The following is a 27,523-nucleotide window of genomic DNA, read 5'->3' on the forward strand; positions in this document are numbered from 1 at the left end:
AATTTTAATCTAATTAATATAGATTGTTTTCCTGCCCATTATTCCTAATGTAAAACAAATAATTGGAAAATGGTGGCCAAATTTTCACTTCCAAGCATGGTCTAAATTAATATTTCACAGTTGTCACAATATACAAAATTTGTTTGAAAAACAATTCATTAAATGTGTTAGAAGAATGTTACTTACATTTGAAATATAAATATTAGAAAAAGTAACCGAAGTTTCATTTCACAGACTTCTATTTGAAAAACTTGTATATACTTTTTGTGTTTTTGCAATGAGCAAATTCCTTTTTAATATCACTAAAGAAGTTTTTATTCAAATAAACACTTGCCTGTATTTCTCATATCAAGAAATCATTTCCTGACTTCTAATATCTTTCATATCTGCCCATATGTACTTCCATTTAATTATAAGTTACATACATATCACTAAAAAGAAAAAAAATGAATGTGCAGATAATTGGAAAAGTTAAAAATTTTTAGAATAAGTCTTGGAAGTTTTTATTGAACTGATAATTTTAAAGTTCATAGGTGTCAAATAATTTCTGAGATTCAGTTAAAACTTTTCATTCTGATTTGGAATTTATTTTTGCTTCATGACTTCCACATATGAGGATTTCCTCATTTACTCAGTGTTTTGGTTTCTAATTGTTGGTTTTGATTTTTCTTCAGGATGTTTTGAATAATTTGGGATCTTGTGAACTGGATGAAGATGATCTAATGCTTGATCTTGAATTTTTAGAGGAACAGAATCTTCACCCTTCTGGTAGGTGTTAAAGAGATGAATAATATCATACAACTCCTACCCTGGTCAGTAGCTTTCACTGATAGCCTAAACACTGTTAAGGCTGCCCTCAGTCTTTTCAGGCCTTGGTTTTTATAGTCTATAGCAAAGAACATGCTAGGTACCATGGAGACCTAATTTGGGTGGCTTAAATGGTTTTAAAGTCTTTTGTGGAAATATAAATCCAGTTGGAAGATAATTATAAATAAGAAAAACTATACAAAAAATATTTCCAAAATAGGAAATATTCTAGTTAAATATGTAACAAAAAGTTTCATATTTTCTTCTGTTTTGTGGAAGAAAGCAATAATTATAATCTCACTTTTCATTTATTTTATGTAACCAAATGGAAGTTTGGTGGATCCAAGAATTACTGTTCCAAATCTTATTCACTTCCTATATAGGTTAATGTTGATGCAATAAGATTGACCTCAAAAGTAATAATTACCAGTAGCACTCACAAACACACACTCATAAACATATACATACACACACAGTTTTACAGGAGGTAAATAAGTTTGTGTTGAATGACTTGAGGGAGCCTGATATATTTGTAATAATTTAAATTTATGTTAAAGCATAAAATGTTATGTCTTCAAATTCCAGAATTACTCTCTTTAAAGTAGGTTATAGGAATTATTGGTTGTCCATTCAAATGTAGATATTTGACAGCAAAGGTAAACTTTTACACTTACTTTTTTTGTTCCTAATAATCCCTTTAACATAGTCATTTTCAAGTGGATATAGCATTAAACTAAAGCTTTAGAACCTTGGGACCTGCTGCATACATTTTAGAAAATCAGTCTCTTATATGGTACTTGTCTTTATTTTTAACTCATGGAAATTAGACATAACCTCTGTAGTTATTTTTAGTTGTAAAACTTCATGATGAATTTTTGTTTATGTAGTATATTTGGTTAATTAATAACATCATATTAACAATTGTCAAAAGAAGGCAATAACAATGTTGATATTTTCTTACACTCTATTTTGGCTAATACTAAACAAGAAACTGCATTTAAAATTTTTTCAGTTGAATACCAGTTTAGGATAAAAATTTCTTGGTACATTTTTCCTGTAGTTGATTTGACAGATATCCTTCTAAAAATGTAGATTTTCACACTTTTATGCAGATGGTTTTTACAACTTAGATCCAACAGCTTAACTTCTGGATATCTAATTCTGTGATACTGGCAAAAGACAAAATAGTACATGCATATAACTATTCACTGCAAAATATTTATAATGGAAAAATATTGGAAGCACCTGAAATGCCCATCAATAGGATACTTGTTGAATATGCAATGGTATACCAAACAGTCATTAAAAAGAATGAGGACAGTATCCAAATCTGCTATGGCATTATTGTAAGGACATATTATTTTGTTTTGTTTTTGTTTTGTTTTGTTTTGTTTGAGACAAGGTCTGGCTCCGTTGTCCAGGCTGGTGTCCAGTGGCGTGATCTCAGCTCACCACAACCTCTGCCTCCTGGGCTCAAGTGATTCTCCCATGTCAGCCTCCCAAGTAGCTGAGACTGTAAGTGCATACCACCATGTCCAATTTTTGTATTTTTAGTAGAGACAGGGTTTCACCATGTTGCCCAGGCTGGTCTTGAACTCTTGGGCTCAAGAGATCCACTTGCCTCAGTCTCCCAAAGTGCAGGGATTACAAGTTTGAGGCACCATGCCCACCTGACTGTAAGGATGTATTGTTGATAGAGTACTTTTCTTTTCAAGGATGGATTAGATGGGGAATACCAAAACCAAACCCATTGATCAATTCTCTAACATCACAAAAAGTGTAATAACTATATACTTTGCCTCTCTTGATGCAATGCTGACTGAAGTACAACAGCACAACCTCTGAATTGTTCTTGTCCTCTTCCCTCCTTCCTATCCCCCTCTCAGAAGAAATAATCCATTCAAATAGTTCAAACTTCAGTTTTACAGGAATTATTGGAATGGGTGGGGAGAAAATGTTAAATGTCATGAAAAGATTGTGGGCAACCAAATATAGGATTTGGAGATTCTGCAAGATTAATGGTCTGGTTTCTTAAAAAGATAAATGGCATAATAAAATAGGAGGAGTGGGAGTTGTAGGTTAAAAGAGGCAAATGCAATTGACATTCTTGTTGGTATACTTATTTGAAATATATAAACTTTTTCTATAAAGTTGTTTCTGAGTTAATCAGAGAATTAGAGGATTGACTGTTATTGCAGAAGTATAGTTAATTTTAATGGGTGTTGTAATGGTATTTTGTTTTGTTTTGTTTTGTTTTTTCAGGAAAACTTTTTATAAAGATATATGTGGTGGTACCAATATGGTATATGGACTTTACCAACAAGTATGAGTAAGGAAATAGGTGAAACAAAGTAGACAAATTCTTAAAAATTATCAAAGCTAGGCAATAGTTGCATGGGGTGAAAAGTTCACGAATTAATTATAATATTATCTCTATTTTGTGTATTTTTGAAGATTTTCGTAGTAAAAAATAAAACAAAGCAACAATTAGAAAACACTACTGTTAACACAGCAGTCTCAGTTATGTTTGGTAGTCAACCATGATGACAAGAAAAGAATGATTTAAATATCTGAAGACTTATTTCAGTGTGTTTACTTGGGGACAAAATCAACCTCTTTAAACTTTAATCTCTCCTTTATGAAGTAATAATACTACTGTGTACTTCATTAATTTATTTTAAATAAAAATGATGTAATTTTTCCAATGAATCTCCTGAGTCTACTTTAAGGTGTAGGTTGCTTAGTTAAAGCTCAAACCAGGGTACTTGATAAATCAACTGAGTTATATAAATTGTTCACAAGATAAATGGTATTAGTTTGCACATTTGAAGTGCATTTCTAGTAGATAAAATATTACTTAGAATGACTTTGGATTGTTTAACGTCACTTAATAAAATGTCTTTTGAAAATGTATTTCATTTTAGATTCCACGTTATGTGGTTTTTGAAAAGCAGCAAACATATGTTTATATACTTTAGCTGGGAAAGAAGAATTTCCAGTGAAATTGGTTTTATACAATTTATTTTATTTATTAAGCAACATAATTAAAGACCTTCCCTGATTATAAGAAGCTCATAATTGATAGTTGATATTGATAAAAAGCACAATTAGTGTTAAACATTCAAAAATGATGGTTTTTTTTAAATTTATTTATTATTATTATACTTTAAATTGTAGGGTACATGTGCATAACGTGCAGGTTTGTTACATATGTATACTTGTGCCTTGTTGGTGTGCTGCACCCATCAACTCGTCATTTACATCAGGTATAACTCCCAATGCAATCCCTCCCCCCTCCCCCCTCCCCATGATAGGCCCCGGTGTGTGATGTTCCCCTTCCTGAGTCCAAGTGATCTCATTGTTCAGTTCCCACCTATGAGTGAGAACATGCGGTGTTTGGTTTTCTGTTCTTGTGATAGTTTGCTAAGAATGATGGTTTCCAGCTGCATCCACGTCCCTACAAAGGACACAAACTCATCCTTTTTTATGGCTGCATAGTATTCCATGGTGTATATAGTAGGGCTTACTATAATGGCCAAGATTAACTTTTTAAAAGACCGTAGAAGACAAGATTAAAATGGCAGATGGGAGGAAGGACTAGCTTGCAGCTCCTGCTTGGATGAACAGAGCAGGGTGTGGAGACTCACATCATGACCTTTTGCTCCAAGAACTACCACAGGAATATACCAGGAAAGCTGAGAGAATCCACAGACCTTTGAAGGAATTCAATCACCGCCACAGGCTCCCTGAGATGAGTCTGCTTGCTTTCTCAATGGGAGGCTCGTGGTCCTGGGCAAGTTCTCAGTTCTGGTCACTGGCTGCTTGGAAAATAGACTCAGTGCTGTTGTGGAGGCACAATGGAAGTGAGATAGGCCCTTAAGACGGCGGGCTGCATGGGAATGGGGTGAGGCATGTGACTGACAGCTTTCCCCAACTTCCCTGGCAAGCTATATGACTCAGCAGAGGCAGCCATAATCCCCCTGGGAATATAACTCCACTGGACTGGGAACCACACCCCGCTTCCCCATAAAAGTCACAGCAAGACCTGCTGCCCAAGGAGAGGCTGAGTTCAGAAATGCCTATCCCTGCCCCTACCTGCTGGTCTTTCTCTACCCTACCTGGTGGCCTAAGACAAAGGTTATAATCTCTTGGGTGCTCTGTGGCCCTGCCCATCGCCTGAGAAACTTGAGTACTTAACCAAGTGTCCCTAGGCAAGTTTGCATCCTCTCTATAGGACTGCAGTTGATCGGCTCTTGAAAGTGTTACAGTCTTTTCCAGACAAACAAATGCTGAAATAACTCGCCACTACCAAGCCAGCACTACAAGAACTGCCAAAAGGAGCTCTAAATCTTGAAACAAAATTTCAAAATACACCAAAAGAGAACCTCCTTAAAGCATAAATCTCACTGAACCTATACAACAGTAACAACATGAAAAAAAAAAAAAAGTATGCAGGCAACAAATAGCACGATGAATAGAATAGTACCTCATGTCTCAATACTAACATTGAATGTAAATAGCCTAAATGCTCCACTGAAAAGAGACAGAGTGGCAGAATGGGTAATAATTCGCTAACCAAGTTTGTTCTGTTTTCAGGAGGTTCACCTAACACATAAGAATTCACATAAACTTAACATAAAGGGGTGGAAAAAGATATTCCATGCAAATGGACAACAAAAGTGAGCAGGAGTAGCTTTAAAGCAACAACAGTTAAAAAGATCAAAGAGGAACATTATATAATGATAAGAGGAGTAGTCCAATAGGAAAATATTACAATTCTACATATATATGCCCCTAACACTGGAGCTCCCAAATTTAGAAAACAATTACTGTTAAACCTAAGAAATGAGATAGATGGCAACACAATAATGGTGGGGGACTGCAATACTTCACTGACAGCACTAGACAGGTCATCAAGACAGAAAGTCAACAAAGAAACAATGGACTTAAGCTATACTCTGCAACAAATAGACTTAACAGATATTTACAGAACATTCTACCCAACAACTGCAGAACACATTGTTTTCATCAGCACATGGAACATTCTCCAGGACAGACCATATGACAGGCCACTAAACAAGTCTCAGTAAATTTAAGAAAGTCAAAAATATATCAAGTATTCCTTCAGACCACAGTGGAATAAAATTGGAAATCAACTCCAAAAGGAACCTTCGAAACCATGCAAATACATGGAAATTAAATAACCTGCTTCTGAATGATCATTGGATGAACAATGATATCAAGAAGGAACTTTAAAAATTATTTGAACTGAATGATGATAGTGATACAACCTATCAAAACCTCTGGGATACAGTAAAAGCAGTGCTAAGAGGAAATTTCAGAGAATTAAATGCCTACGTCAAAAATTCTGAAAGAGCACAAATAGGCAATCTAAGGTCATACCTCACAGAACTGGAGAAACAAGAACAAACCAAACACAAACCCAACAGAAGAAAAGAAATAATGAAGTTCAGAGCAGAACTAAATGAAATTGAAACAACAACAACAAAATAAATAAAAAAAGATAAATGAATCAAAAAGCTTGTTCTTTGAAAAAAATAAATAATATTGATATACCATGAGCGAGATTAACCTAGAAAAGAGGAGAGAAGATCCAAGTAATCTCAATTAGAAACAAAATGGGAGGCATTACAACTGATACCACAGAAATACAAAAGATTATTCAAAGCTACTATGAACACATTTACACACATAAACTAGTCGAGATGGATAAATTCCTGGAAATATATGACGCTCTTAGATTAAACCACGAGGATATAAAATCTCTGAACAGACCAATAACAAGCAGCCAGCTTGAAATGATGTTTAAAAAAACTGTCAATAAAAAAAGTTTAGGACCAGATGGATTCACAAATGAATTCTATCAGACATTCAAAGAAGAATTGGTCCCAATCCTGTTGACACTATTCTGAAAGATAGAGAAGGAGGGAATTCTCCTTAAATCATTCTATGAAGCCAGTATCACCCTAATACCAAAACCAGGGAAAGACATAACAAAAAAAGAAAACTACAGGCAAATATCCCTGATGAACATAGACGCAAAAATTCTCAACAAAATACTAGAGAACTGAGTCCAACAGTATATCAAAAAGATAATCCACCATGATCAAGTAGTTTTCATACGAGGGATGCAGGAATGGTTTAACAGATGTAAGTCAATCAAAGTGACATACAACAAAAACAGAATTAAAAACACATATCACATGATCATCTCAATAGACTTAGAAAAAGCCTTTAACAAAATCCAGCATCCCTTTATGATTAAAATCCTCAGCAAAATTGGCCTAGAAGGGACATACCTTAAGGTAATAAAAGCCATCTATGACAGACCTACAGACAACATTATACTGAATGGGGAAAAGTTGAAAGCATTCTCCCTGAGAACTGGAACAAGACACAGATGCTCACTTTCACTATTACTATTCAACATGGTACTGGAAGTCATAGCCAGAGCAATCAGACAAGAGAAAGATACAGAGTATCCAAATCAGTAAAGAGGAAGTCAAACTGTCACCATTTGCTGAAGACATGATCATATATCTAGAAAACCCTAAAGACTCATCCAAAAACCTCCTGGTAAATGAATTCAGCAAAGTTTCAGGATACCAAATTAATGTACACACATCAGTAGCCCTTCTGTACACCAACAGTTACCAACCTGAGAATCAAATCAAGAACCCAACCCCTTTCACAATAGCTGAAAAAACATAAAGTAACATACTTAGGAATATACCTAACTAAGGACATGAAAGACCTCTACAAGGAAAACTACAAAGCAATGATGAAAGAAATCATCAATGACACAAACAAATGGAAACACATCCCATGCTCATGGATGCGTAGAACCATTATCGTGAAAATGATCATACTGCCAAAAGCAATCTACAAATTCAGTGCAATTCCCATCAAAATACCACCATTATTCTTTGCAGAATTAGAAAGAAAAAAAACCCTAAAATTCATACGGAGCCATAAAAGAGCCCACATAGCCAAAGCAAGACTAAGCAAGCAAATCTGGAGGCACATTACCCAACTTCAAATTATAAGGCCATAGTCACCAAAACAGCATGGTACTGGTATAAAAATGATATGGGGTGTGAATGTTTAGTTTTTGCCACTTGTATTGAAAAATTTGAATAGTTTCATAAATCTTTTTAATAAAGAGTCCTAAATTAATATATATACTTCCTAAAAGGAGTGGTAGTAAAATAATAGTACAAATAAAATATGTTTTATACTGCAGTAAGTGGATATTATTATTTTTATGAAAGCCAGAAAGAACAATTTCAATGAAAGAATGGTATGTGAATTCAAAGTGAGCTCCCAAAAGGAGATAGCCTTGAGAGGAAAAATATTTAAAAATAAAATTAAAAATTAAAATAATTTACCATGATCTTGGCACTATCTAATTTTATTGTTTTAAATTCTAATATAAAGGCTAGGATTTTCAGTTTAAAATGTTTTAGATTTAAATGATTTTTAAATTATATTTTCTTGAGTTTCTGGACAATATTTTCTGGAAACTATTTTTTTGTGAAATAATTAATACACATTATGTTTCAAACACAGGATTATAAACTTTTTAATACCAGACATTTTTATTTTATTGTGGTAAAATATTATATTTATTGCTTCTCCTTTTAAGAAATAATTTATAAAGCATATGTGATCACGCACAGTGATTTTGTGTTAGAAAATATGAGATGCTAGCATTTATACCTTGATAAACTAAAAAGTATATTAGTGACTCTTCACACTTATCTGCCCTCACTTTCTTATTAATGTTTGTATAGTATTGTTTCTGTCACAAATTGAGGCATGCAATATGTTAGCAATGAGGTTCGTTAGATAAACCTCAGCATATTTTTTTAAAAAGGGGTTTTAATGATATTTACTAGCATTTAATATTTCAAAGACTTGACCTTGAAACATTCAAGGTCAATATTTCAAATAAGTTTCCTTGAAATTTTCTTCACAGTGAAGTGTATGTTATGAACTATACAATTTGTCAAAGGAAAAATTCCAGCAATACATTTTTGTTTGTTTTTCTTTATGTAGTTTCCCATTTATGTTTTTAGGATATTTTTCTATTCACTTATGCATCTTCCAAAATATTTATAACACAGATAAAATAATAATCATTTAAGGAAAACAAAGTAACCAGAATATGAAAAATAATAAGGTGAGGCTATGGATAAGATTAAGGCACAAGTAGTTTACTAGTATTATGACGGTGAATTGAAAATGTTATTTTGAGTGTCCTATTAGCATGTATGAAGAAAGAAATTCAATCAGTTGAACAATCAAAATATATGCCATCAATCTTCAATCCATGAATGCATTTTTTTAAATAAAAGAATTCTTGTTCCAAAGAACTGAAATATATTTTGCTCACATGTCTTCATAAGGTGCACATGATTTGAATTGGGAATAATTTCCTCAGCACCCCCCTTCAGTACAAGCTGAGACATCATGCTGCCAGTTCAGTATAAACAGTTCTAAATGGTACCACATCAGTGTGGCAAAAGCTTGGAGCCTTATAAGGAACCTACTTAATCCAAAAATAAAATTGATTAACTTTTTTTTATACTTTGTATTCCTCAAATAATTTCAATATGGAAATTAGGTAAAGTAAATATTGTCAAGAATTTTAGTCAGACAGAAAGTAATTAGAATAAAGCTTAATAAAATATCAGATATTAAGCAATGTTATTTCCTGATGAATCCTCTGAAATGAACCATTGATGAAAGGTAACCATTGGGCAACAAATAAGGCAATTTTGCAAATGGCTGTTATCAAATAACTGGTTAAATATTAGGCAGTGCATATTCTAAATAAGAATTTGGGTTTGTGTTTTGGAATACTTAATCTTTAGCTATTTATTCCGTGGTAAACTAAATAAGGTCATGTTTCTATTTTGGCTACTCATAGGATTATCTTCACAGTGGCAGAAGCTGATGGGTAATATGCACCTGGATAATGCCAGTGATGCTTCATAATTAAGTGAGTTAAAGTTAAAAGAGGGCTAAAACACATTTTAGTGTTACTCGTTTAGAGTATATTACTTACAATACAGTTTCTTCAATTCTTACCCTGACTCTTGTGTTAGTACTGAGGTAGGTTGTACATAATCACTGGCAGTTTGTAGCTGGAAATCTCAGTTGATGTGAGTAGAACTAGCAGGGGCTTCAGGGTGGTGAAATGGAGAGAAGATGAAAAGATACAAACTTTCAGTTGCAAGATGAGCACATTCTGAGGGTCTAATATACAGCAGGAATGGTGAGGGAAGTGTTAATTAATTTGTGGCTATCACTGCACAATATGTGTGTATATCAAATCGTTACCTTTTTTACCTTGATTATATTCAATCTTATTTATCAATTAAATATTTTAAAATTCATAAAGTTAAAAATAGGTTGATGGAAAGGAAAATTGAACGCCTATAATGAGCCAGTCTCTTTTTGTAGACCCTCTCAACTTAATACTCACAATAACTCTCATAGAAAATTGCACCTTAACGATTCATGCAAAATAAAGAAACTACAAATTAATATCAAAAGAGAGCAGGCATTTTAAAGATAGGCATATCCAAGTTGGAATTCCAGCTCTGCCCACAGTTGCTTTCAACAAATGATATTTCTGAGCTCAGTTTCCTCATTTGTAAAATGACAATAATTACATCTGTCTCAAAATATAATCTTATCTAAATGAGTGACATATTTATATGCAAAGTTCCATTCTTCGTTGCCTAAAATAGGGTAAGAGCCCGTTACAAGTTGGCTACCATTCTTGAAATTTTAGACAGTTTTAATTCCTTGTTAAAGACTTTGTCCCATTATTGGTTATTTTTTGTAGACCTTAGGGTCTTAATGTTTTATCATTGTTATAAATTATTTTTAAATATGCTTTCTGATTTAAATTTTATTTAAATTTTATGTAACATTTTAAGTGATAATTTACTAGTACTAAATATTCAAAAATCAATTAAGGCACTTTGTTTATAATAGGTGGTATATTTCTTTGTGTTAAAACCAATGCATTTGCCATAAAAAAGAATGAGTTCATGTTCTTTGCAGGGACATGGATGAAGCTGGAAACCATTATTCTTAGCAAACTAACACAGCAACAGAAAACCAAACACTGCATGCTCTCACTCATAAGTGGGAGTTGAACAATGAGAGTACGTGGACATAGGGAGGGGAACATCACACAGCAGGGCCTGTCAGGGGGTGGGGGAACAAGAGGAGGGAGAGCATTAGGACAAACACCTAATGCATGCAGTGCTTAAAACCTAGATGATGGGTTGATGGGTGCAGCAAACCACCATGGCACATGTACACCTATGTGACAAACCTGCACCTTCTGCGCATGTATCCCAGAACTTAACGTATAATAAATATTAAAAAATTAAAAAAAATGCATTTAAATGCGTGAACTTTTTTTTTCTGATTGTTAGTCAAATGTCCAAATTGCCATAGCATATTTAAAATAGAAATTTATATGAAAAAGAATAAATTTCTATTTTAAATACCTTAAAAATTATTAACCATTAATATTAACCATTAATCATTAATACTCAAAGATAAATTATGACTGTTACTTTGTATTAAGGTTGATATTTACAATTTGCAGATGAGTTTTTAAATTAAAAATGTATTTCAATTATTTAATGTTTTTGGTTATAAAGGATGTAATGGTCATTTGGATGATAGAATGAAGACATTTTATGTTGTTTTGGTTACTTATTTAGTATATTAGATATGAAAACACCTAGGGCAGTGTCTCTTGGTATATGTCCAAAGGAAAATGGGGAAGTAATGGCCCAATGATATCAATTAGGAATTAATTAGGTAGTTGCTAAATTATTTTGAGTTTGATGAACAAGCAATATAAAAATTCTGCAGTGAGTTGGGAACTCCTCCTGTGCCTATTAATTAAGGAGGTAATTTTTATTATTAATTTTTAATGGATAATAGCACAGCAGAGCAGAGATGAACCCCAGTGGTTTTCCTAATATGAATGGTAATGTACGGAGAATTGCAACAACATTCACACAGGGAAAATTATAAAAATCAACTTTAAGTTTCTACAAGCTCTGATGTGTCTTGGTCAGAAAAAGTGTGTGTAAAGTATTTTTAATCTGATTATATAAAACTAAGAAACATACAGCACTTAATTTTTGAAGTATAACGTAATGGTTAAAAATATGGATGCTGGCTCTGGAATTAGACAAATCTCAACCACCAGCCAGGCTATGTAAACTTGAGCAAGTTATTTAATTTTTTCAGCTTTTCTTCTTCATTTGAAAATGGGGGCGATGATATTATCTACCTCATAAATTGGTTGGAGAAACAGTAAGTTAAAGCATTATAGAATATTCAATCTCATGTCCAGCATATATATTTTTAAGAACTACTGCTAATACCATTTTAAAAATATGCTTGTAAAATATGATATACATGTAGGCCAGTCAGCATCTGATCCTCACAAATTTAGTGATCTTTCCAGTCTCTATTAGTGGAAAATCTTAACATTTTAAAATATAGAATTTCTCAAATTTTAAGAATAGAATGCCACAACACATGCAACTAATTTTTGTCCTTATTTCTAAGCTTATAAAATTATATCACTAAATAAAATAATGGAATAATAAATAATATTTATTGAGACTAGGTGCTAGTTTATGAGGTAAATTACATCAATTTCTCACTTGAGAAAATTGGAGCTTTGAGTGATAAAGCATTATAGGAATAAATATCTCAGCTAGACTCAAATATGGTATTTCTGACTCTAAGGCTCTGTGATTAGTCATTTTGATGCTGTTGATTAATAAAATTAATTCATATAAAGTGTTAAAATCACATGTTCACTGAAGCATTTGTTTTAAACTGACCTTTTGTTCTATTAGCTTTTTAAGTTATGGGCATCACTTAATATATATTTGTCTTTGACTTTACCTAAGAAGTTGAAATTAGCTATATTTATTTATTGAAGGATCTACATTTCACTGACCACTGGCCTAGGCACTTAGTTGTTTCAGGTTTTGCTTTAGCTTTAAGCTATAATTTTTAAGCATTTTGGATTATCTAATTTAATCCTCACAGCAACTCTCAGAAAGTGTTATCATTCTCTCTTCATAGATGAAGGAAGGGAGACTCAGAAGAGCACTGTTATTTGTGCATGATTACAGAGCTATTCTTGGGTTTCAATTATGCCTGTGTGTGGCTTTGATACCCACTTACTGTTTCCACTATAAAAGCTCTCAATGATGTTTAGTTACTAGAAGGAGCAGTTATAATAGAGGTTCAAAATGTTCTATTACAATACAGTTTTGATAACACTTTAGTGAGGATGAAATTTTGATCTCAGTTGTCACTTTGTGTGTTTCATCAGCAGATCCTATTACTCTCTGCATTTCTGCTTTAAAATGGATAGGATACCTGTTATCTGTTTGGTTACCATTAGATGGCAATCTTGTTCTTATAATGATGATAGTAATCCTGTCATACATTTGTATTCAGCTTTATAGTTTACAAGATATTTCAAATATGTTACCTCATCAAATTATCACAGTAACACTCTGAAATAGATGTTAATATACATCAAGTACAGTGGAGGGAGCAAATACTCTGGTTAAAGAACTTATTCAGCCAGTATTAACTTAGATCTTAACATTAAATGGCAGGTTCTTTTAACTGTTTTTCTAGACCTTGATGCTTCTAATTTTAAGTACAGTTCTAATATACTTGGTTATATGTTTTCCAAGGCCACTGAAAATCATAATAACATCTTAGAAGAGGAGAGAGAAGTTGCTTCAAGTAGGCATGCCGACTGTGGTGAAAAATAAGGACTGTTAGGCAAAAAGCAAAGGAAAAAGAAAAGGCAAAAAACTTTGAAGAGTGGACAAAGTCATATAGCAGAATAATGTGGGGTCATTTAATACAGGAACAGACATAATCATAGCAGCAGGGGATGAAGTATTACTGTATTAAATGTGGCACACCATTACTTTTTAAAAACTATTATTATAGTTCTGAATCATCAAGAAAAAATACATTCTGCATTATTCTGAGATAGGGAACTATATAATTCACTTTGGAAATATATCTAAACTCTTATTTATTCTTTAATTTATTGAATGAAAATAAATCCTCAGTTCTTCATATACTTTAATTATCCAGGAAGTATCATTTTATAATGATTCCCCATTGCAAAAATGTGAATATACCTTAAACTTTTTATATGCTTTTTTATGTTTTTTATATGCTTTTTATGTTTTTCCCTATATTCTTTCCCCAGTCTTCTTGCAAAAGACTACTTAGATATAAGGATAGCTGTGTGAAAGGCTTTCCTAATTGTCATCCTTGAAAAAGCAATAATTTATAGTCTATTAGTTGAGTATGGGGACCATGATATTCCTTAAACACAAGACTATCTAATTATCAATAATATATTTTTAGTGTAGACATTTCAAAATTTAATAGTTTTTATTAGCTGTTTTTGCTTGACCAATTTACAAATTGACCAATTGATCAATTCATTAGTTTGATACATTCTTTTACACTCCCATTTAAAAAGTATTGAACTTATTAATTAAAATAGTAACATTCACCTGGGTGCATTCTTTTCATACTCTGTGTTAAATGGTATACTTAAGTGACAGAATAATGTTCTACCTGGGAGAGAATTTTAGAAGTAGAAGCTCCTCCTACTTCTTCTATGAATATTCATAGTTTTAAATGTTTTGTTCAGGGTAACATAGTTTGCTTGTAATAGAGAGATGACTCTTAAGTAAGAAATCGACTAGCTCCATGTAGTAAGACAATGGCAATTTTTTTATTTTTATGGTAGTTGCCAACAGACTAAATCATTTGTATTTCTTGATTTAAAAGTGCTTTTGCCTATCTATTTCACCTTTCAGACTTTGTTATATTTTTAAGAGGATTGCTTCAGCGACAAAGAAGGCTTTTAGATGTAACAGTTTTCAAAATCCAATCAACAATAGCTGAAAAATGTTTCTACATCCTGACTTAATTTAGTATTAAATGACAACAATTTTAATGAAGTCATAGTATTTACTTGTAACCTGCTATTGTAGCATTTCCTACTGGCATAAACTCTCTTCTGCTGCACAAAAGGGCAGTCAGTGGCCCAAGTTCATTACAGGATAAAGTCAAAAGAAAAGATTTATTTCATTTGGCATGGTTTTTCTGGAGCAATAAGAAAAGAAAATAGGTCTCTCAATATAAAATTTCATGGCCTTTTACAATTATGTGGTGACATCTCCATACAATTGCTTGAATAATACCAGCAACATCAACTGTCACTATCAAAATGAACAAGTAATTAAGAAAGCAAACGCTGGTCTTTCTTGTAAAGGAATAGAATATTTATGTATTTCAAGTTGTTCACCAACAAGAAAAATAACCACTGACATGAAACATAATTTCCTATGGTGCCTGAGGCAGAAAAGAGAAATAATAATGAAGATTCACACAGTTGCAACAAATTAAGTTGTAATTGTGCATGCTAAAAACAATTACAGACTTTCTATTTATCAGGTCATATGATAGCCTCTTATCTCTTTTATTTATTTTCTGATTCTCTATCTTATTAATCACATTTTCTGAAAGCTTATGATGGAATTGGGAATCTCTTACTCTTATCAAGACCACATTTTCTATACCCTTACATCATAACGTGCTAGCATAAGCTAAAGAAGGCTAAGCCTTGGCTGGATAGTAGAATGATAGTAGATCTGATTGAAGCTGTAATAGTGTTAAATGCTGGCTCTCCAACCTTTTGATAAGACAGTGTTCAGTTTATTGTTTACTGAGGTGAGGGAATAACGCTACCTTGACTGAACTCTGGTAGTTTTCTGTAGAGGAAAGTACAAGGTAGGATTTACTGAGAATATGAATGTGGTTTAAGACAGATGTTTCAATTCAAGGGTTTGTTTGGAATTGGATAAAAATCATGATATAAGAGTTTAGAGTTGAAGGATTGGCGGAAACAGTGAGGAGAGGATTTTAACATGAAGAATTTAATGATTCTTAGGGGTTGAACTCTCTGTTGATGCTTTTTATTGAAAAATTGGTGGGTCTTTGGGGGAAAGTCAGTGATGTAAAGTTTTTTGGAATTGTTAAGGTACACCAAAAAGACAATGAAATAGGAAAGTGATGTTAAAGTAGACATTCTGCTGTTTGTGGGTTGGTGGTTTTTGGCCTCAGTCTCCCTACCGAGGGCGGCAGAAGGATAGAACATTTTTAACTAAAGGCATAATCAGTCCAGATTTTCACTAATGTTTGAGGTGTTACAATCATGTATCAGATTTCTGGGGCCCATTATCTCAAATGTCCATGAAAGCCAGTTTTTTCCTCTTGAATGACCTTTTCTTTGTTGGAGAACTTGACAGGGTAGCAGATGTGCAAAGTCATTTAAGACTCTGGAAATCACATCTTTGAACACAGTAACACAAACAGAAAGATTATGGTCAGGGTTTGTGTCCACTCATTGGCCAGTGGTCAAGAGTGCTCAATTCAACAACAGAATAAATTTCATCCCTATTCTGAAAAGCCCATAGAACCAGATACATGATTCTCCAGCACTTTGGGAGGCTGAGGCTGAAAGATTACTTGAGCCCAGGAGTTCAAGACTAGCCTCGGCAATATAGAGAGACCCCCATCTTTACAAAACATAAAAGAAATTATCCAAGCATGGTGGCATGCACCTGTAGTCCCAGCCACTTGGGAGGCTGAGGTAGGAGGATTGCTTACACCCAGGAAATTGAGGCTGCCATAAGTCATGGTTGTACCACTGCACTCCAGCCTGGGCAACAGAGTGAGTCTCTCTCTTTCTCTCTCTCTGTCTCTCTCTCTCTTTTTCTATAGGAACAATGCCAAGTCATAGAAATGCTGTTTCAAAAACAGAAAAAAAAAAAAAAAAAAAAAAAAAACTAAACCAACAAACAAAAAAACACCAGATATGGGATTCTTAACCAAATTACCTAATTTTCTGCTATCTTTATTTTTAGGCAGGCTACTTTGGGTAACATTACAGAAGCATCTTCAGCCTGTGTCTCAAATGGATATTCGGGACAAGGTTTAGATGGAAAGAAATCTCTCATGAACTAAAATATTTTCAAATTTGTCTCAAGTACAGTATACTCTCAGCAGCCTCAAAATGACAGGGTAAATAGGAGCATTACTGAGAGATGGATTAAATCAGCTTATCATTGTAAATTCCTCCATATTTGATGATGACTTGGGAAGTCTCTTTTGTTTTCTCCTTGTGAGATTTTGTCTACTTATTGAACATCAGTATATGCACTGAAAGATCTAGTCTTTTCCATGTATCTTGGCATCAACAGTAACTTGGGCCTGCTCCCATATGTAGAGCATTCATAGATCAGAAAATAATTAAAATATATATTATTTGGTGTAAATAATGATAAAAAATATTCAATGAAAATGGAAATAAAAATTGTAAATTTTACCAGGTGGTTTATTTATTTATTTACTTATTTATTTATTTAGAGATGGAGTCTTGCTCTGTTGCCAGGCTGGAGTGCAGTGGCGTGATCTCGGCTCACTGCAACCTCCACCTCCTGGGTTCAAACCATTCCCCTGCCTCAGCCTCCTGAGTAGCTGGGACTACAGGCACGTGCCACCACACCCGACTAATTTTTTGTATTTTAGTAGAGACAGGGTTTCACCATGTTGGCCAGGATGGTCTTGATCTCCTGACCTCGTGATCCCCCTGCCTCTGCCTCTCAAAGTGCTGGGAATACAAGCATGAGCCACTGCTCCTGTCCCCACCAGGTTGTTCTTTTTCTTTTTTAACCTCCGCCTCCTGAGATCAAGTGATTCTTCTGCCTCAACCTCCTGAGTAGCTGGGATTACAGGCATGAGCCACTATGCTCGGCTAACTTTTTTGTATTTTTCGTAGAGACAGGTTTTACCATGTTGGCTAGGCTGGTCTTGAACTCCTAACCTCAGGTGATCCGCCCGCCTTGGCCTTCCAAAGTGCTGGGATTACAGGCGTGAGCCACCGCGCCAGGCCTAGGTGATTCTTTTTAATAACACATTTTAATGAATGAAATATTCACAGTATTTTATTTTTATATCCATGATATTGATATGTTAATAAGGTGTTTTAGCATTGATTAGCAACTTTTTTTTCCTTTAAAAAGGTACATAAAGTATGTGTCTTGCAAGTAATGCTGTCTTAGATCCAAAAATATATTTTAGATGAGAAATATACGAATCAAAAAAATCTGTAGGGGTGATTTATTAATTCATGTGTCACTGCTTTCATATCATGTCCATATAAAGAATTGTGAACAGCCTTCATTTCTCATTAGACATCCATAATAGAATCATGTTTGCTTCTTTGTCTTATTTTCAAAGGTAAAATATTTATCATCCTCAGTATACCGCTAACTACAATACTCATATTTCTTTACATGCATACATGAATTATATGGCAAACCTTATTGTTTTATGCCTATAGATGCATTTGTATGTGTAGATTTTGTCTAATCCCTACTTACTATGATCTTCACTATTCTCACATATAAAATATACTACACTTGAGAGAAGCTTTGATTACTAAGAATTGCATTACTCATATTCTACATTTTTATGCCCCTGTGAAACTAGGAGAAGCCAGCTTCATCCATCCCTTAGAATGTCTCCAAAGTCTACTTCCAATTCAGTCCTCTCTCCTGATGTGCATATACATGTATTTCATGGCCTGCTAGCAGTTTTATCGGATGTCAATTATATGCATCAGATTTAACAGATCCAAGATTAACCTTATTCTTGCTGCCCATAACTTTGTTTTTGCTTCATATTTATTTCCTCTTTTGCGAATAGCACCAACATCAGTGCTGACTTCAAAATTTGAAACCAGGTGTCACTAGTTTTAACGGATTCTACTTTTTACCTGTTATTCATTCTCACATTTCTCTTTATAATTTTTGTTTTAGCCTTTATTCAGGGCATCATCATCTTCCTCTAACTAACTTTATGTGATCCAGTTGGTCTTTTATGACCTTTGGTCTGGTGTCAGTGTCCATTACTGCCATCTTTGTTGTTTTTTGTTTTGTTTTGTTTCTTCCTCTCATCCTCGATACAGAATTCAGAGCCTCTCTCAGATTTTTATCTTTTAACCCACACTACAAAAGCTTTCTATCATATAAACACTTTGATGATTGGTATTTATTTCATTTTAGATTTTGGAGTGATGGGGAGGAATCACCTGGTGCAGGTAAGAGCACAGCAGTTGAAAATGCATGAAGGGGAGAGAGAGAGAGAGAGAGAGAGAGAGAGAGAGTATTCAAGGGTTTCATTTTGTTCTCTCTTGTGGACTTTACTTTCTTCCCTGTAGCCATGTTCTTTTTCAAATTTTGGGCACTATGAACTCTACTTTTCTAATTCAAGCTACGTACATCTATAGTCAACTTTCAGAGCTAAGTGTAGACTGACTCAATGAGCCCAAAGACACAGTCTCCCCCATCAAAAATGGCTTAGCAGAGAATTTTCTCAAAAAAAGCAGGTCTGTCCCAAATGAATTTTCATAACAACGCCAGAGTAATAATCTAGACTCTGTCTCCAGTTTGACCTCTTCTCATCCATTCTCTGTATTATCCACAAGGTGTGCTGACACACCAAACTGATCTCATTCACTAACCTATTTAAAAGTCAATATTGGCCGGGCGCGGTGGCTCAAGCCTGTAATCCCAGCACTTTGGGAGGCCGAGGCGGGTGGATCACCAGGTCAGGAGATCGAGACTATCCTGGCTAACATGGTGAAACCCCGTCTCTACTAAAAATACAAAAAACTAGCCGCGCGTGGTGGCGGGCGCCTGTAGTCTCAGCTACTTGGGAGGCTGAGGCGGGAGAATGGCGTGAACCCGGGAGGCGGAGCTTGCAGTGAGCCGAGATCACGCCACTGCACTCCAGCCTGGGAGACACAGCGAGACTCCGTCTCAAAAAAAAAAAAAAAAAAAAAAAAAAAGTCAATATTACCCATTACTTTCATTATAAAATCTGATTTTGTTGTCAGAGCTTACAAAGTTCTCAAGCTTCAAAACTCACCACTTTTTCTACACATTAAACTTGACTTCCAGCAAATATTTATTGAAGATTTACTGTAGGCCCTGGGATTCTAGTAACAAATATGAGATGTGCAGCATACAGTCTAATGGAGGATTCTATTTTTTAAAAAAAATATTAATGAAGAAAAGAGCAGTATGCAGGACATAGCAATTTTGGTGGTAAGAAAAGATATCCTAGGGAAGTGACATTTTTCCATGAAGGATAAGTGGGTATTGATAAAGTGGCATGGTGCCAGAGATGGTTTAGAAACTTGGAACTCTTCGTGGAAAGTGTGACACATGGTAGGGCTTCACAGAAGCCCAACATTCCTTGGCATAGTAGGGAATCGGTGGCATCAGATGAGTGACTTGAATGCACCACATTCTTTCTCATCTATAAAATACTTCAAGTGCTGATTTCTTACCCTGAAATGATCTCTTTTTATTTACAGTTATATCACTATTCAACTAACAAAATAGATCTCAAACTCACTGATCTATTTGAATAATTAATATTTGTCTATGAGGAAGAAAGTATAATACTAGGCAATGATAATCAGGGCTAAAATAATGTATTATATTCAGGGGAAAGAAATATTTCTGTGGGTGCAGTAGGTGGGATAGGCCTTAGAAGAGGTTGTACTCGAACTATATTTTAGTAAATTGCAGTAGAGGTTGGGGGAGTGGTGACACATTCTATGAGCAGGGATCAATAGAAGGAAAAGATTGAAGAAAAAATTACCTAAGTGTAGCTGAAAAACAATAGAAGGTGGTACCAACCTTTCAAAAGCTGAGATTTCTTAGGAATCATGTAAAAAATTTAAATTTCATAATTCTTTGTTTTTTTTCATAGTTTCTTAAATAGAAACAAAATACAGCTTTGTTTATAACTTGTGATATGAAATAAAATACTAAGTATATAAATATTTGAATAATTAAAGAGAGTTTGTTCTTCACAATTATATGACTCTACTCTCTCTGTCAGTAAAAACCATCATCAGGTTATTAAACAGAAGTGATAGCTGTATGAATTGGCAGTTAGCACTATACTTTTCTAAATAAAAATCTACTTTATTGCTATTAGAATAGCCTTCAAGTTGTTCTGAACTATTTTCTCAATGAAAATACCAGAAAAAAAAAAATCTGGATGATTCTTCTAAAAAGTCTTTAAAAATATGTGTTTATAGGATAAGGAAGTGATGTATCTGCAGGAAATAAAAATAAATGTTAAATAGGAATCCTTAAAAGTAAATACTTATCAAAGACAGCTTCCTTTCTAACAGGATAGTAGCCAATTTGTAAATGTTAAGAGATAATTTTGTGTGTCTAATAGCCAAAACTGTATTCATGTGTTTTTCCCTAGTGAAAACTAATACAGATACTTTCCCCAGCTCAGTCAGTTCTTCCAGGAATTTTTGGTTTGTTTTGTAACTAACGTTGGAGAATTCAGACAAAAATCATTAAATTATGTTTAAAAATAATAATTTAGAAAAAGAAGAGACATTAGATATATTTCTTGTCTTACACTCTGTATATGAGGAAATTAAAATCATGGTACTGATGGTACGTCACTCAGTACCATCTAACTGGCAAATAACAGAATATAAAGTGGAAGGATTTGAAGGAATCTTTTGGATATATGTTTTTAAAAAATTAATAAATATTATAAATGTTAAAATTAGTAAAAGCTTTGCTAAGTGATTATGACTACAAGTAGTATACTACAAGTCCCTTCTATGATACTCTTTAAGAAATTTGTCATTGACTATCTAATTGTTGTTGTCCATAGCTATAGTGATTATTTTCATTACACATCATGAAACAATCAGTGGGAAGAAGACTACAGTTTTAATATAATTTTAAGCAAGGATATTTCTTTAGCAACTCTATGATCTTTAGAGAATATGCACATGATCAAATGCAGATCTAAAATTCCAAGTGTATTTTAAATTTTATTTTAATTATATTCAGTAATATATATTTATATGTGCTAATTTTGAGCTTAAAGGCATGATGAAAATTTTATTCTAGAATAAAGCAAAACTATACTCTTAATGATTAGAATGCAGTGTTATTCAGCCCTATTTTGTAATCTAGGTTTTATTATAGCCATCAGGAACAGAAACTCATTTCTGTAAGCAGCATACCTGTGGTTTTGTTATATTAGCCGGATCTTTTAGTATTGATGGGTCCTGCTTGACACATTTTATAGATAATACGCTCATAGGTTCTGAATCAAACAAGTATTATAGATTGATGTGCTAATCTAACTTTTACCTTTTCCTTTTCTATCTATCTATTTTCAGTAGTCCTCAGGAAGCCAATTTGGCCTATTATGAAAAATGCAGATTTGTTTTATTATGCAGAATTTTAAAGCTGAATCTGTTCTTTTTATTTTCCTCCTTCTACATTATTATTTTTCCCTGACCTATCTCTTTTTTCTTCTCCAACAACATCAAAAAATAAAAATAAAAAAAGAAATACTTGGATACATTTAATAAGTAATAGAATTCTGTAGGAAAATACATACAGTTGACCCTTGAACCACTCAGGGTTGCCAAACCCCCATGTGGCTACAAATCCATGTATAACTTTTGAGTCCCCCAAAACTTAACTCTTAATAGCCTGTTGTTGATTGGAAGATTAATGATAACATAAACAGTCAACTAACATGTATTTTGTATGTTAAGTGCGTTATATGCTGTATTCTTATAATAAAGTAGGATAGAGAAAATAAAACGTTGAAGACAAAAGGAAGATAAAATGTATTTAATATTCATTAAGTGGAAGTGAATCATCATAAAAATCTTTGTTCTTTCATCTCCATATTCAGTAGGCTAAGGAGAAGGAAGAGAGGGATTGTTCTTGCTGTCTTAGGGATGGCAGGGTGCAAGAAATTTCTCTTATAAGTGAAACCACACAGCTCAAACCCCTGTTGTTCAAGAGTGAACTGTATTTATTTTTGATATAGTAAAATACTAAGTAAACATTATGAACATCAATGTCAAAATTGGCAAGATTATCAAAAACAAGGAAAGTCTGAGAAACTGTCACAGCCAAGAGGAGCCTACAGAGACATGACAACTAAATAAAATGTAGTATACTGGCTGACATCCTGGACTAGCAGAGGGATATTAGGTAACAACTTTGGAAGTCTGAACAAAATATGACCTTTAGTTGATAATAATGTATCAGCGTTTTTGTCCTTTATAACAAATGTATCATACTATTGCAAGATGTTAATAATACCGTAACATTTGTGTATGTGTGTGTGTTGGGGAGGGGTATTATGTAGGAACCCTCTGTACTATCAGCTCGCTTATTTTGTAAATTCAAAGTAGTTTTTTAAAAATAAAGTCTATTAATGTAAAGAAAATAATAATGCTTAAAAATTATTTGTTTAGTGCTCACTTTCAAAGAAATTAAGGTCAAATGTGAAGTATTGATGAAAAAGGATGTAACCACATTGCCATTGTAGAAGTGCTCACATTATTGTAACGACACAGATCCATTGCTTATATAAAAAGTTGTTTGGATGGCACAGTCTGTTGGCAATCCATCAGAAGATAGTCATTTGAATTAGTAAACTATCTGCACATGTGAAATTTGAGGAATTTCCCCCATGTAATGTTTATAAGCATGCACACTATGAAATTTAAAGGATTAAGGGTATAAGTCTTTACAATTTAGGAAAACATACTGTTATTGCTTATTTCTTTTATTTCCAACCATTATAGAACAGTATCGGAAAAGGGTTTGAGATAACAACTGGTACTTGAAAAATATTGTCAGCAAACTGTGTAAATTGTTACAAACTGAACTTGGTGACAGTGTTACAGACAAGAATTAGATGAGACTTGACATATTTTAAATGACATAAGCAGACAAAGACTTATAGTTCAGAAAATATAAAGTGAACAATTATTCTAACCATAAAAATCAACAATATATCATGTTGACAAAGATTATATGGCTTTTCAAAATTTAAGTAAAAAATTTTTCTTTAGTCTGGTAAATGTATAATTTGAATGTTTTGTATATTCATTTTCCATTTTTAATTCTTTGGTTGTAATGAAGGTAGTAGAGATTGGAATAAATAAACTTCATCATTTTAGAAATTTTGTTTCATATTTCACATCAGTTCAACAGACATTATGTGTTGAGGAAAGATCTGTACTAAGTCTCGTGTATAATTCTTAAAATGAAGCAAACCTGAGGTTCGTAGAATATACAGGTAGACTTTAAGTCCGCTCGAAAATCTAACTCTACTCTCCAGTGAAGTAAATGAACAGAGAAATAAATACCTAGTACATTCTCAAAGAGGCTTTCAATTGCATTTTCTTCTTTGTATAAATTGATGAGATTACAGTTACAATTTGTACTTATTTTATCCAATAACTGAATTTTTGGTAGGTTGCAAAAGTGGATGTTTACATATCAAGTTATAGCTAACATTTGAATTTCTATTTCAGATGTATTCTCACTAAGGGATAACATCTTTCCAACTACACTAAAAAGTGAAATGTAAAAAGAGGGTAAAACGCACTGTGACAATGTCAAAATTCATCTTCAAGGAGATTTCAGTCTTTGTAAATGTGGAGTCAGTATGCGTTTAAATCTCCAATACAAGCTCTGAGTGAAACTCATTAAAAGGGAAATCAATCCATATTTTCTTCATACTCTTTAAAGCATATGTAAAATAAAGTATACTGCATAGCGAATTACAATTTTATTGACAGTTCTTACTGCCTCTCAGGGATTTAAATGTTTAAATATTTTAGCAGTCACACTGGTTAATGTTTCAGGGATGTCACTGCTTCAAAGGTATAACAAAACTTTACTGCTGTGAAAGCCATACAGCGAACTTTTTTTCAAGATTTTTTTTTTCTGATAGGAAAATATGTGGGTTCTACTAATAAATGATCTCACTTTTGTAAAAGAAAAGATAGAAAAAAGTTAACAGATTGGAAGTAGAAATAACAAAATAGGACTAATGAAATTTGTTTTAATTTTAATTTTAGGGAATTATATTTATGGACTGTTAACTATCTTTCTGTAATGCTGGCTTAAAAAGGTATATACTCAAATTTTAATAATTTAGATTTTTAGTAGGGGAGTGATTGGTGATGATTGGTGTAAAATTTTTAAAATGAAGAAGAGAACCCTTTGAGCTGATTTTTCTCATGCTGAACACAGATTTTTTTTAAAGGTAAATGGATGAATGGATGGTTTGTTTTTAGTTTCACAGGAGCCTGGTTTTGTAAAGATGATTGAAAGATTAATGTTTCATTTTAGATCCTCACTTGGCCCAAAGGAAGTAATGTTTGTTAATATAAGTTAATGTGGCTATATCTTTACTTAGACAGATACAATGGAGGAACGATAATTTAAAGATGGAGACAAAGAGCACTGTCATTACAATATAGAAATAGAGGTCTACTCTTAACAGCTCAGTCTGGAGAAAAGTTAGCCTTTACTTGAAATCTCAGCTGTTAGTGAAGTTAAAGTTATATTGTGTTGTCTAGCTCTGTAGAGGAATTAGTATGGCTAGAAAGAGTGTGTAAAATAAAACCACATGATTCATCTTTAAAATACATTTTATAAATCTAGGAAAATTCCACAAATGCCTGCCTTTGGTAAGAATAGTACACCAGAGAGTCTTGCTGTGGGGAAAGTCTCCCGTTACTGATAGTTCGAGAAATAATAAAGTAATGAAGTCCTATGTCAGCTTCCTACTCACTATTTCTTACAATGCTTATTGTTTTGAATCCCAGCAATTTTACAATTAAATGGAGATAAAATTTAGAAATCTTTCTATAGCGAGGAGAGTAAGAAAATAGTATTGACTTGTTTTTTTATTAGTGTAGTCCTAATGTTCACTCAGTATTTGTAGATCTTCCAGCTTAATTTCACGTAGTATTGTTGGGTTAGGGGATGCCCCTGTATCAGCACTTATCTTCTAATTGAAATAAAGAGCATATGCTCTTTAAAGAGTAACTTTAATAAATTGGTAGTCAATGTTTATGGCTAACAAATGACCATTCCCACCTCCTCAAATTTGCATTTGTAATCAGTCCTTCCACTAGCCTTGGACAGCTGAATACAGGTGTTCTCCCATTTAGTCCTCTGACCATAGACACTAATGCTGGCAAACTCTGTATTTCTTGGAATATGTCACTGGTCATTGGAGACTCTGCTGCATGGCAGTCCGCCTTTTTTATTTTTAACCCCTAGTAGATTTCTCTGTGGGTCTGGAAATCTTGGATGGTGCCAGAGAATAAATGTGTTCTGGCACATAGTCCTGAAAAATACTGTTTTGAAAGGATCAATACATAAAATTTGAATTATTACATGATAGAGTCATTATGCAAAGTCTTAGTAACTATAACCTTAAAAATAATGACATAATACTTATGGTAGTAATCTTCTTATTAAATAAAATAAAGTCTTAATCAGAGGCAATTGTAAAAAAAATTTACTATTTGTTGTTCAAAAAAATGAGAGATGGGCTTAGCTTTTGCCCTGTGCAGTCACCTGCCTGTATGGTTTTCTGTCTAGGATAAATGAATCAGGCTCTTACGCCAGCCACAACTCTTTTTGAACTCCAGTTCTGACACTAACTTTGTGAACATACTAGTTACTTAAAGACATTGTAATTCTTTTTTTCTTTTCAATACAATGTTCATAACACATGCCTAAATCATAAAATATTTCTTCTTCTCTTCCTACTCCTCCTCCACCTTCTTGTTCTTCTTCTCCCCCTCCCTCCCTCCCTCCCACCCTCCCTCCCTCTCTCCTTCCTTCCTTCCTTCCTTCCTTCCCTCCCTCCTTCCCTCCTTCCTTCCTTCCTTCCTTCCTTCCTTCCTTCCTTCCTTCCTTCCTTCCTTCCTTCCTTCCTTCCTCCTTCCTTCCTCCTTCCTTCCTTCCTTCCTTCCTTCCTTCCTTCCTTCCTTCCTTCCTTCCTTCCTTCCTTCCTTCCTCCCTCCCTCCCTCCCTCCCTCCCTCTCTCTTTCTCTCTTTATTTTCTTTTCTTCTGTTTGGAGACAAGGTGTTACTGTGTTGCCCAGGCTGGCCTGAAAATCCTGCAATCAATCAGTCCTCCCCACTCAGTCTCCCTAGTAGCTGAGACTATGGGTATGTGTCACCCTGCTGAGCTTAAATAATAAGATAGTTCTAAGCATTATTTTCAACAATGAACATTAAAAACCAAGACATTCAGCATTCAGTAAATACTAGTCGTTACTCCTTCCCCAAATTCTTCATTTGATTCCTGGGGAAGTATATTCTTCTGTTTTTCTGCCTTCCTCAAAATCTCCTTACCTAGGTACTTCCCATCTCCACGTTTGATATGTCTTAGGGCTCAGTTCTTAGACTTTCTTTCTACTTTGCTTATACCTATACCTTTGATTATTCATTAAATCTCCTAGCTTTAAGTGGTGGTAAATCACAAAGCCTCTGAGTTTCTATCTTTATCCCATAAATTTCCCCTGCACTGCAGACATATACATATATTAACTATCTACTTGAGATCTTCACATGGATGTTTACAACGCCTCTGAAATATGTCCCAAACCAAACTCCTGATTTTTGTGCAT

At 33.7% G+C, this 27,523-nt stretch overlaps 1 protein-coding gene across 10 annotated transcripts in view; it reads left to right on the plus strand.

Moving 5' to 3' along the window:
- CCSER1 (coiled-coil serine rich protein 1) overlaps positions 1-27,523 on the plus strand; it is a 1,446,943-nt gene that overhangs the window by 260,351 nt on the left and 1,159,069 nt on the right. For all 10 annotated transcript variants that reach the window (XM_078002679.1, XM_015138795.3, XM_078002685.1 and 7 more), the window contains exon 4: positions 675-768. In XM_078002679.1, coding sequence (XP_077858805.1) covers positions 675-768 — 94 coding nt within the window. The remainder of the gene's footprint in view (positions 1-674; positions 769-27,523) is intronic.

This window comes from Macaca mulatta, chromosome 5 (assembly GCF_049350105.2).
Source record: "Macaca mulatta isolate MMU2019108-1 chromosome 5, T2T-MMU8v2.0, whole genome shotgun sequence".
In the NCBI taxonomy this organism is placed as follows: domain Eukaryota; kingdom Metazoa; phylum Chordata; class Mammalia; order Primates; family Cercopithecidae; genus Macaca; species Macaca mulatta.